The sequence below is a fragment of the Notamacropus eugenii genome, chromosome 6 (assembly GCF_028372415.1).
Source record: "Notamacropus eugenii isolate mMacEug1 chromosome 6, mMacEug1.pri_v2, whole genome shotgun sequence".
NCBI lineage: Eukaryota > Metazoa > Chordata > Mammalia > Diprotodontia > Macropodidae > Notamacropus > Notamacropus eugenii.
In genome coordinates this window covers 385197732-385209811 of record NC_092877.1, presented here as the reverse complement: position 1 = coordinate 385209811, position 12080 = coordinate 385197732, and the positions used below count along the sequence as shown (strand labels likewise).

Sequence of the window (12080 nt, the reverse complement as noted above, 5' to 3'; positions counted from 1 at the left end):
CTGAGATAAGAGGGGTGTCTCTAGCACAGTGACTTCAGATAGTAGATTTTAAGTCAATTTACAAATCATTTATGAAGTAATTACTACATTGAAATGCATTGTACAAGGCACTGGAGATACAAAGTCAAAAATGAAAACTAGTTCCTGCTCCCAATGAGCTTATATTCTACAGACAGAATAAAAGATATTGGAAAATAAATGTGTCAGTGGAAAGGAATGTTTTTGGTTAATCTTCTGCTTGTGGTTTAAATTCCTGCCCCATGGATTAGGGAAAGACTGATGACAGGAAGACTAGTTAGAAGTTTAATAAAATAGGCTAAGCCAAAGATGACAAGTCCTGGAGGAAGAAATCATGCAGTGTCAGGTAATCACAGTGCAAATGGAAAGGGGCAGTTCCCCTCTGGATTCTCCTTGAATGTTTTGTCAGACCATGCTGTCACAAGTGATTCTTCCATTAAGTAAGCATGCATGTGCTGAGCACTCGATGGGTGCAGGGGATACAAAGGCAGAAAGAAAGAGTCCCTTCTTTCAGGAGCGTTACTTTCTTTATTCTCCACTCCTTTTACAATATTGAACAAGTGAGATAAAGGACACGTTTCCATTTGGATACAACCAAGCAATGAACAACCCAAGGCTTTGACATGACTCAGAGAAGGACCAAGAGAAGGAAGGGATGGGATTTAGTGGCTGCTTGGCATGGAGATCTAAGAGATGCCAGTCCCTTCCTGTCCCCCTAAACCCGCCCCATCAGTCACTGCCAACAGCTGCTGACCACATCTGGCCCAGTGGAGATAAAAGGACAATAGAACTGCCCTGCCACCTTGTGGCACTTATGGGTGTTACTTTCCCTTGACCACATCAGGGGTATCTCTAAACACCCCTGGTTCCTTTTGGTGTGGGTCTGTGTTTTTAAGGGAGCAAAAAAATTAAGGACTTTTATTTTAATAAAAGTGGTAGATTCAGGTGAACTTGCATTTAAGACACTTGAAAAATAATTTTTATAAAAAATATTCAACTATCTGACCAATTTTTTCAAGCCTGGATTATTCAGTAACAAGTTTCCAGCAAGCTTTGCTTTGTGGAAAACAGCTGAATGCTATTTTTTTCTCAGTTTTGAAGGCATAAATGGAGCAATATTTTAAAAGATTTCTTATGGTATAACATAGAGTCCATATGGAATAATGTTGGTTCACTAGTTCTGGAGTTAGGAGAGGCTTGACCCCTATCACTTAGATTGCTGTATGACCCTGAACACATCACTTAACCACCCCAAACACCTCATTTCATTATACAATTAGGGTAATCAAGGTACTTTGCCTACCTTGTGAAGTTGCTTTGTGACCTGAGAGCAGCGCTATAATTAGGAGTTTTTCACCCGGGGTAAAAACAGTTGAGTGTAATGTGGGGTTTGGGGGAGGGGAGATCAAGGTGGCAAAAATAGTAGTTGTCCTCGGATTCAGACATTTGGGGGCATGGAACAGTTAACTTGACTCTTACACTCAGGGGAATGGGCCCCCTGAGTAGAAGGAGAACTGTAATAGGACCCTGGGGGTTGGGGGATAGGTAGTAGAACCACTGAACAACAGTAGTATGGACTTATAGAAGGCTTCAGCTATGAGTGGAGATGGAAGTCTCTGTGCAAAGGAATGATTCCCCCTTTCCCCAGGGAGGTGGTAGGCCTGAGACAGAGCCCCATTGGCCTCCTGCTAGTTATAGCTCTGTCTTGAAATAATCCACAAACACGAACGGTTGTGGGACAAACTTGTAACATTGAGACCTGCTACCCTTTTCGAACAGCTCATCCCAACAATCACCACGTGGAGGATTTCAGTTCTTGCAGCATCATTTGTCCAGTTCTGTGTGGCGTTTTTTGTGGAGGTGAGTCCGGGATCTGGGGGAAAAGAGAACCCAAAGGTTGGAGATATAAGGCCTTGTTCTCAGCTGACTTTCTCTTTACAATGTTATTCAGCAATGGCCTGTGCTCTTGTGGAGGAAGTTTTTTTTGTAAAGTTCTCCATGTATTCACTGAAATTTCAGGTGTGGGCAGCATGGATGGTTCTCCTGAAAGTCTCAGAGTAACTTCAACTTAATTCAATTTATTTAATAAATCTTTATTAAATATTTACTCTGTGCCAGGTACTGGGAATATAAAGTCCAAAATAAAATCTCTCCTACCCTCAAAAAGCCTAAGTCTATTTTGGGGAATGATATGTACAGAGAAATAAACTGGAAAAATCTGTATAAAGTTAAATGCAAAATAATTCCAGCAGAGGCTGCGGGAGGGGAAAGAGGGAAGGAAGCTTTCTTTAGGGATTAGAAAAGGCCTTGTTATCTGGAGATGGGCTGAAACTCCCCAGAGTGGTGAGGAAAGCAAGATCACCAAGGTACCAATACTCCCACTGTATGGGCAGGCATTTAATTGGGAGGCAGGATTGCTGTGGATGGTTCAACACAATGGAACAGAAGCCAAAGTTTAAAGGGAAAAGTGGCATGTCTGCCATGGAGCTGCCATCTTTCCCAGATCTCTTCTTCAGAAGGGTAGAGTGACATTACTTACGCAAGTTGATGGCCATGCTGTGGTCTGTCCCAATTCTTTTCTCTTCCGTTCACGGACAAATGTTCATAGAGTCATGAGATTCAAAGCTGGAAGGGAACTGAGAGGTCATCTCATCAACCCCCTTCATTTTACAGGTGAGGAAACTGAGGCCCGGGAAGGTAAAGGTCAGACAGGTAGTGTATCAGTATCAGAGTCAGCGTTCAATGGCAGTTTTTCCGAATTCAAACTTGTAACTTTTATTTTTTACAGAAAGGAGAAAGGAAAAGACACCAAAGCTTGAGTACATGAGGGAAGGGACTCTTGTCTCCTAGTAAAGAATGAATTAATAGATTTTAGTAAGGTTTACTACATGCCATCCACTGTGATAAGTACTGGGGATAGAAAACAATTGGTGCTCCCAAGGAGCTTATACTCTAATGGGGAAGAAAACACATATAATGAAATTAAAGCTGGGAAAGGGGGCAAGGTAATGACCAGAATGCAGGAGAGTAAGCTACCACCAGGACTAGATAATGTGAACGCTCACGAGACAGAGCCCAAGGTCACAGGCAATGGGAGTTTAAGTTCTGGGTGGAGGAAGAGAAGGCTGGAGCATGGTATGTACACAAGCAGACCCTTGCATGTTGAGTCTCAGACCCAGACTAGATAAGGTGAAAACTTACCAAAGTTTGAAATCACAAACTTTTTCTAAGAGTTGATAGAATTGTGGATTTGAGTGAGTAAAGAACAAAGTCCTTTCATCCATGATTTGAAGGGAAAAATTCTCCATCTCATCCAAGATTGTCTTCGTTTTTTAGTCTGGGCTGTGTCATATTGGACATTACAAAGTTGAAGTTCTAAGCAGGGTTCTCTAAAATTTCATTAAGAACACCCCAAAAGCCAAACAAGTAGAGCCCCCAGGACAGTGAAGGGCCCTGGACCCATGGCAGGTTAGGGCTCAGTGAAGGAACTGTGGCTGTTTAACCTAGGGGAAGAGAAAGAAGACTAGGTCTGGGAATGAGAACTGTCTTAAAGTATTTGAAGGTCATGTGTTAGATGCTGGAGAGATTGGGCACGTTCTCTTTGGCTGGGGGCTGGGGGCGGTGAGAGGAAGATTCAAAGGCTGCAGGGATGGAGCTGTCTTTCAGGGTAGTAGTTTTCCCTTCACCAAAGGTCTCCAAGCAGAGGTTGAATAACTGCTGGTCATCAAGGGATTATTAGGGCCAATTCTTAGCCAGGTTGGATCAATAAGGTGTTTTCCAACTCTGAGATTCAAAGAATTGTTTCAGCTGGGGTGGGGAGGGGGGAGGAGGCAGGAGGCAGGAGGCAGTGTACTAGTCTTGGGAGAGTCTTTTAAAGGAGAACTCCCTCAATAGTCCTTAAAAAAGGGTCTGGTATCTCGCATGGTTTCAAAGGGTGAGGGAGGAAGGAGGCGGGTAGGTAAGGGACATTCTCCACATTCGGGAGAAAGGGGGTAGGTAATGGTGAGTATGACTTATTTCCTTTTTCAGTATGAATAAATACCCTTGACTTTTCAGGATGCCATCCTTCAGAACCGAGCGTTCTGGCTGCTGATCAAGAAAAAATGGGGGGTGTACTCTAAGAGTCAGTATCGGAAATGGCAGAGAAAGTTAGCAAAGGACCCCAGCTGGCCCCCCACGAATAGGACGGATTACTCAGGACAAGGCAAAAACGGTGTCTATGTCAACCCTGCCTATGAGGGGTCAACACCGGTTCCGAAGGTCGATGTCATAGGGCGCAGCAATGAGCAGCATTTCTGGACCCGGCTTTGAAACCCAGGCCTTACCTGACTCATGCCAAACCTTGCCAGGCTTTGTTGATTGACCTGCGGATGAGAAGCATCTGTTTGGATCAAGTACCAAGCAAGGAGAAGGGATAAGATTCTGTACTGTTGTCTGGCTCTCCTCAGCCAAGGATCAAAAATAACTTTCCCAGTGAATTAAGTGTCTCTAAGGGAAGAAGTAAGAGATGCCAAGTGGACCTGTGTCCTCCAGCACAGACATTGAGTCTCATGGAGAGTTATTTCTTTCTAACAAAGTGTATTCAGTGCCTGAATAGCCTTATCCTTTTGGAATCCCATCACTTTTCTGGGTAGGCAAAGTATTTATGGATGAGCATCAGCAGAGAGAGAGGATTGGCTTTTGATTGGTCACTTTTCAAACAGTACTGGAGTGTTCTAGAATCACAAGATCTTTAGGGTGCTGTTTCCCAAAGAACTATCCCAACTTCTTTCAGAAGGACATTCATCTGCAGGGCACTGGTGTGGCACAGTGAATTGACTATAGACTTGGGGTCAGGAAGACCTGATTTCTAATCGCTCTTTAGTAAACACTTTCTGTGTGACTTTGGGAGGGTTACTTAATCTTTCTCATTTTCCTCATCTATAAAGTGGAAATAAAAGCACCTTTCTCCCAGGGGTGTTATAAGGATCAAATGAAATAATGTGTAACGTGCTTTGCAAACTTTGAATCAATGTAAATGTGGGCTATTATGATTGTCATCATTAGTGGTTAGCAATTATTATCACATTTGTAGGTCCACATACTTAGGTAAAAAAAGAATGTCCTGTTTGCACCACTTTTCTTTTATAAAGTCTAAATAAAAGAGCAAAAATAATTTACTGACCTCTTTTGTAACATCATCTTCATTTCCAAGTAAATTCCTCTTATACCTGTTCCCCAGAAGGCCAATCCTTGTAACAGAGAATTTTAAGAGAGGGAAAAGATCAGCTCCTCCAAACTAACCAACACATTTAATCCCAACCACATATGTCATGTTCCACACCCAGAGTCCCTCACTGCTGTGGGAAAAGAAGGGAAGTATGGTTTTTTTTTTCTCTTCTTGAGGCAGGCTTGGCTCTCCTAACTACAGTATTTCAGGTTCATTTGGGTTCATTTTAATGTTTTTTCCATGCACATTGCAGCAGTCACTAGGTCTGTTATGTTCCTGGTTCTTCTAATTTCACTGGGCATCAAGTTACCCCATGGTACTCGTTGTTCATCATATTCAATGTTCATCATATTCAATGTTTTTTATGAACCAGTAATAGACCATATTCAGGTATCACAATTTGTTTATCCATTCCTAAGGGGTCAATGGGCGTCTACTGTTCCTAGATCTTTGTTACCCCACAAAAAAGGGGCTGCAAGGAAATATTTTGGTGTCCATGAGGCAGGATTTGACATTCTTGGGGTATTGCAATGGTAAGAGATGGGGCTCTCTGAGTCAGAGGGTAGGGAATGTTTTGTCACTTTCTTAGTAGAATTCAATAAGTGAATATGGAACCTCACTTCCAACACAAATCTGGTTGATTTAAAGAGTTAAAACATCCTTGGATGTGGCAGACTTCATGTGCTATCAGTTCTATAAGCATAGTGTGGATGAAGAAAAAGCCACTCAAGCAGTCCCCATAAGGAGAAGGGGATCTCTCAAGGGCATCTCTGGGGGTGACAGGATAGAGAGAAGGCTCTTTGCCAAGTTCAGTGATACAATTGATAAAAGGTTTAAGAAAAATGCTTCTGCTACAATTGGACAGATAATTGAACAGATCTGTGACTTTATCAATGTGGGTATTCCCTCCAAAGATGCAGGTTGCCATCCATACCTGACCATCTTGGATGACTTTTGTCCTCCACTAAATTTGTCTCAAGAACTGTATTTATCGACTTTCTCTCCTTAAAGGAACAAGATGTTTGTGACTTTTTCAATGATGATGCATTTAGAACCAAGCAGAGGGCTGACTCTCATGCAGTATCATTATTATTTTGAGACTGGATCTCCCTATCTTGCTCAGGCTAGAAGTGTAGCAGCCACTCAGGGGCCTGCTTGGCATGGGAGCTTTCATGTGCTAGCACACTCCTCCATAGGCAGCCTGCTATACTCTTAGGTGTGGACACCCAATGGGCTTTAGCCAAAGTGCAGCTCAGAAATCCTGGGTTCCAGCCACCTACCAGCCTACCATCCACCATCTGGCAGCAGGAATTACAGGTGTCTTATCTTCACACCTGGCTAATATTCCCCTTTTAAAAATATCTCCAAAGGACTTTCCAATGATTCATGTCCAAATCCAGCCAATTCATCACACAGTAAACGATTTGGTGTTCTAGTAAATTATTATGTTCCTCTCTGAGGTGACAAATGAAGGGCTCTGAAGAGTGTGCCTTTGCATACATTGTCTTTGTATTTTGTTTTTGTATATACACATATATGTATATATACATACATATATGTATCATATACGCACATATGCATCATATACACATCACACATATAATAATTGTCCATCACATTCAAAAGCAGCAAATTTAATTCAGTTCCCTGATAATGATGTTCCTCCTCTTCCGTACCCCTCCTCTAGCGGATCTGCCCCCATCTTTTGGAAGATGAGCAAAAGTCATAAATTCAGCCCTGATTGTTTATTCAAATCAGGAACTGGAGAGTCAAGCAACTGAGTACCCACATGTGATGGCGTCATGCCATACAGATTTGATGTCACTCAGTAGAGTAGGGATTCCTTAACTTTGGGGTCATCCAAAGTCTTCACTAACATGCGAAGATTACACTAATCTTTCCCCCTGAACCACAGAGCTAAAACTGGAGCCCATCTGGTCTAACCCAAACCTGACTCAACAATACATCTCTGTATCTTCACTAATGTAAGGACAAACAGCACAAATGCATCAGTGGCAGTAAAGGTAAGACATCTGAACTACACACTCAGAAGACTGTCATTAATGAGGGTATTGTTTTCAATGATGCAGGTTCCTGCTCATCCACGATTCTCTCTCATCTTGGGTAACGGCAATCCATGCCCTTCCCACACATGATCCACAGGGACTGTGCTCAACATGTGGGGGCCTTCCTCTAGCTCTCCTGACATTTGGGGACCTCCAGCAGGTCATCCATCCCTGGCTTTGGCTGTCTCTCTCTTTCCCCTACCTCTCTGCTGATACCATCTGTGTTGCTTTACCATACATCTTCATAGGGAACATGTTTCAGCCTGCTCAGATCCGCCACCCTCATCGTTATTGCCCTCGAGAGGACCTACAGCTTGAATTCTTCACAGTCTCTGGTATGCCATGACTCAGAGTCATGCAGCACCAGCAGATAAATATTCATGTTCAAAGGACAGGCCCTTGATTCAGGGAAAAGCTTTGTTTGAAAAGCAAAAACAATTTTCAAAGGAGGCCAAATGGATCAATGTCCTATGAGTCCCAACACTCCTAAGCATGAGCTCACACTAGTCCCATCTGTCTAATTCAATGACCCCTGGCATCAATGGGAATTCTATGTTGAAGAGAAATGTTCCATTTTGTCAAACTATGAGAGGCAGGGAGAAATAGGAAAACACTGAACTTGGAATCAAGAAGATCTATGTTTACCTCCTGTCTCAGACACTTAAAGCTGTGTGACCCTGGACAAATCACTCTGTGCCTCAGTTTCTTTATCTGTAGGATGTAGGAATGGGATTGGATAGTTTTTAAGATCCCTTCCAGATAAACATCCATGACCCTTCAAAGAAGATGGTGGCTCAGCTTCCCGAGGCTGACTTATCCACATGTGAAGCCCCAATCTCTACCCCCACCCTCCACCCACCAGTGTGGCTGAACTGAAGAAGACCACAAGAGTTCAAAGTCTAAGTCAAGACCTTGGGTGGTATGTCTGCCCCGAGTCAGACATTTCTGGTCCTCAGTTTTCAACGGGAATGCCTCTAGGGAAAGGAGAGCCTTAGAGTATCCACAGACTCACTTTATTGCTATGTATTGGGATTTTACAAAGTGCTTTCCACATGACTACCTATTTTGACAGATGAGGAAACTAAGGTTCACAGAGGTCAGCTTGCTGAGAAAGTACCAAATCTGAAACTCACAATTTTCTCTTTCCATTAACCCACACTAATTCAATTCATTTCAAAGGATCATCAATATTAGGGCTGAAAGAGACCTCAGGGGTAATCTAGTCCAGTCCTCTCTTCACAGAGACAGAAACTGAGGCCCAAAGGGGTTGAAGGACTTTTCCAGGTCACACAAATGGTCAGTGGCTGATCTAGGTCCTTTAATGCTAAGTCCAAAGTTCTATGCATTGGACCATCCCAAATGAGAAACAATCAGCCATATATTACAACATCTGGAAAGGGAGGAGGCTAGACTATTGGACTAGTGAGATACCTTCTGTTGAGGGTCTTAGGAACCCTACCAGCAGGATAAAAGTGGCAAGTAAACATGCTCCTGATTAAATACACAAGCTTCTCTTTATTTTAGGCAGGATGCCATAGAATATTATCAAGGGTCTTGCCTTTCTAACCCAGGTTAAAAACTGCTCACCTGTGTTTCTGAAAGAGGACATTGTTCCTCAAGGTTTATTTATAATGAGATATGGTATGTTCACATGCCATATTTACCTTGTGGACTTAGAGGCTTGGGGCTGATGCTCATGGGGATATGACCTACTCAGGGTCATGGAACAAGGGAGTATCAGAAGCATGACTGGAACAAGGTCTTTGGGATTCTGGGCCTAACGCTCTCTGCCCCCAACCAAGGTGCCTCTCATGGCACCTTTTGTAAAATTAATCCAGAGGAAGAAAATCCAAACTGCACCTGTCAACACCTCAAATTCATCAACAGCCTAACTAGCTGTTAGAAAGAAGCAACCTGATGAACACAACTACAAAACACTTTTCACACAAATAAAGTCAGATCTAAGTAAGTGGAAAAATATCAGTTGCTCGTGGGTAGACCAAGCTAATATAATAAAATTGACAATTCTACCTGAATTAATTAATTTATTTAGTGCCATACCAAACAAACTACCAGATAACTATTTTCTAGAGCTAGAAAAAATTATCAAAATTCATCTAGAAAACCAAAGTTCCAGAATATCAAGGGAACTAATGAAAAGAAATGCTAGGAAAGGTGACCTAGCTCTACCAGATCTAAAATTCTATTATAAAGCAGCAATCATCAAAACCACTTGGTATTGGCTAAGAAAAAGAGGGGTAGACCAGTGGAATAAGTTGGGTACTCAAGACATAGCAGTCAATGAATACAGCAGTCTACTGTTTGATAAACCCAAGGACCCCAGCTTCTGGGTTAAGAACTCACGGTATGACAAAAATTGCTACAAAAACTGGATAATAGTGTGGCAGGAACTGGGTATAGACCAATGCCTAACACCATACACAAAAATAAAGTCCAAATGGATACATGATCCAGGTATAAAGACTGATACTATAAACAAATTAGGGGAGCAAGGAATAGTGTATTTGTCAGACTTATGGAGAATGGAGAAAATTTTGACCAAACAAGAGATAGAGAACATTATGATGTGTAAAATGGATAATTTTGATTACATTAAATTGAAAAGTTTTTGAGCAAACAAACCCAATGAAACCAAGATTAAGAGGGAAGCAGGAAACTGGGGAAGAATTTTTGCAAGTAGCATCTATGATAAAGGCCTCATATCTAAAATCTATAGAGAACTGAGTCAAATTTACAAGAATACAAGTTATTCCCCAGTTGATAAATGGTCAAAGGATATGAATAGGCAGTTTTCAGAGGAAGAAATTAAAACTATCTATAGTCATATGAAAAAATGCTCTAAATCACTATTTATTAGAGAGATGCAAATCAAAACAACTCTGAGGTGCCACATCACACCTATCAGATTGGCTAACATGACAAAACAGGAAGATGATAAATGTTAGAAAAGATGTGGGAGAGTTGGAATACTAATTCATTGTTTGTGGAGCTGTGAGCTGATCCAACCATTCTGGAGAGTGATTTGGAACTATGCCCAAAGAGCTACAAAAATGTACATACCCTTTGACCCAGCAATATCACTTCTAGGACTGTATCCCCAAGAGATTATAAAAACAGGAAAGGGTCCCACATGTACAAAAATATTTATAGCAGCTCTTTTTGTGGAGGCCAAAAACTATAACTCAAGGGGATGCCCACCAATTGGGGAATGACTGAACAAGTTATGGTTTACAAATGTAATGGAATACTATTGTGCTACAAGGAATGGTGAACAGCAAGACTTCAGAGAGGCCTGGAAGGACTTCTATGAACTGATGCTGAGTGAAAGGAGCAGAACCAGGAGAACTTTGTACACAGAAACAACTACAATGCGTGAGGATTTTTTCTGGTAGATTTAGTTCTTTCCAGCAATTCAAGGACCTAAAACATTTCCAATGGACTCTTGAGGCAAAACACCTTCCACATCCAGAGAAAGAACTATGGAATTGGATTCCAGAATGAAGTATACCATTTTTTCTTGCATTATGCTTTGTTTTATGGTTACTCCCATTCATTTTAATTCTTCTATGCAACATGACTAAGGTAAAAATGCATTTAAAAAACAAAGAAAGAAACAATCCAATGGAACCAAAATGACAGAGTAGAAGGATGGATCTGCTTTAGCTCTACCCCCATAACCCATAAAATACTTGTAAAAAATGACTCCAAAGAAATTCTAGTGTAGCAGAAGCCACAAAATGACAAAGCGAGAGAGATTTCCAGCCCAAGATAGCCTGGAAGGCCAAAAGGAAAGGTCTATCACACCATGCTCAGAGTAGAGTGCTCAGACTTGGGCATGTGGCACAGCACAGACAGGACTGGAGCAGGCCTCAGGGTGTGGAAGCATGGGTAGCAGCTGCGGCTCCCAGATTGCTCAACTCACAAATGCCAAAGACAGCTTCAAAGGTCAGTAAGAAAGCTCTTTCACCAGGGTGAGAAGGGAGCCCAGTGTGGCCCCAACCCTGGCCCCAGGGTGGCAGTAGCCACTGCAGCAGCAGCATCCACTTTTGAAGCCCTCAGCCTGAAGACCATGAGTGAATTGAGCAGTGGATCTAGGTCTCACTCTTAAGTGGCAGTCCTGGGGTGAGGAGGGGCACTAGCGTGATGGAGTTGGCTCTAGAGGAAGCTCTGGAGAGGGAGTCCTGCACACAGACCAGATCGCAGGCCAAAAGAGTAGTAAACTCATCTCCCTTGATTGTGCCACCTTGAAGGAACTGAGAACATACAGGTCCCTAAAGTATACCCTCCACTTGACAAAGGACTCAAAAGTCAAGGAACTGGCTAGGAAAATGCCAAAAAAGGAGGAAAAATAAGACTATAGAAGGTTAGTTTCTTGGTGAACAGGTATTTTCTTCCATCCTTTTTTAATGAGGAAGAACAAAGCCTATCATCAGAGGAAGACATAAAAGTCAAGGCTTCTACATCCAAAATCTCCAAAATAAATGTGCAATGATCTCAGGCCATGGAAGAGTTCAGAAAGGATTTTGACAACCAAGTAAGAGAGGTGGAGGAAAAACAGGTAAGAGAAATGAGAGCGATAGAAGAAAATCATGAAAAGTGAGTCAATAGCTTGCTAAAGGAGAACCAAAGAAATGCTGAAGAAAATAACACCTTGAAAAATAGACTAACCCAGATGGCAAAGGGGTCCAAAAAGTCAATGAGGAGAAGAATGCTTTCCAAAGTAGAATGGGCCAATTGGAAAAGGAGGTTCAAAAGAAATAGTTCTT

At 42.1% G+C, this 12080-nt stretch overlaps 2 protein-coding genes across 2 annotated transcripts in view; one reads left to right on the top strand and one right to left on the bottom strand.

Annotated features, from left to right (window-relative positions):
- Positions 1-5195, top strand: part of ATP13A5 (ATPase 13A5) — a 108012-nt gene extending 102817 nt beyond the window's left edge. Inside the window, exons 29-30 of the mRNA XM_072618875.1 lie at positions 1798-1878; positions 4075-5195. Of these exons, the coding sequence (XP_072474976.1) occupies positions 1798-1878; positions 4075-4329 (336 nt within the window). The 3' untranslated portion in view covers positions 4330-5195. The remainder of the gene's footprint in view (positions 1-1797; positions 1879-4074) is intronic.
- The window catches only part of PLAAT1 (phospholipase A and acyltransferase 1), a 30706-nt gene continuing 20375 nt past the window's right edge, over positions 1750-12080 (bottom strand). The window contains exons 5-7 of the mRNA XM_072618873.1: positions 5183-5249; positions 2558-2654; positions 1750-1891 (exon numbers count right to left, since the gene is read on the bottom strand). Coding sequence (XP_072474974.1) covers positions 2607-2654; positions 5183-5249 — 115 coding nt within the window. The 3' untranslated portion in view covers positions 1750-1891; positions 2558-2606. The remainder of the gene's footprint in view (positions 1892-2557; positions 2655-5182; positions 5250-12080) is intronic.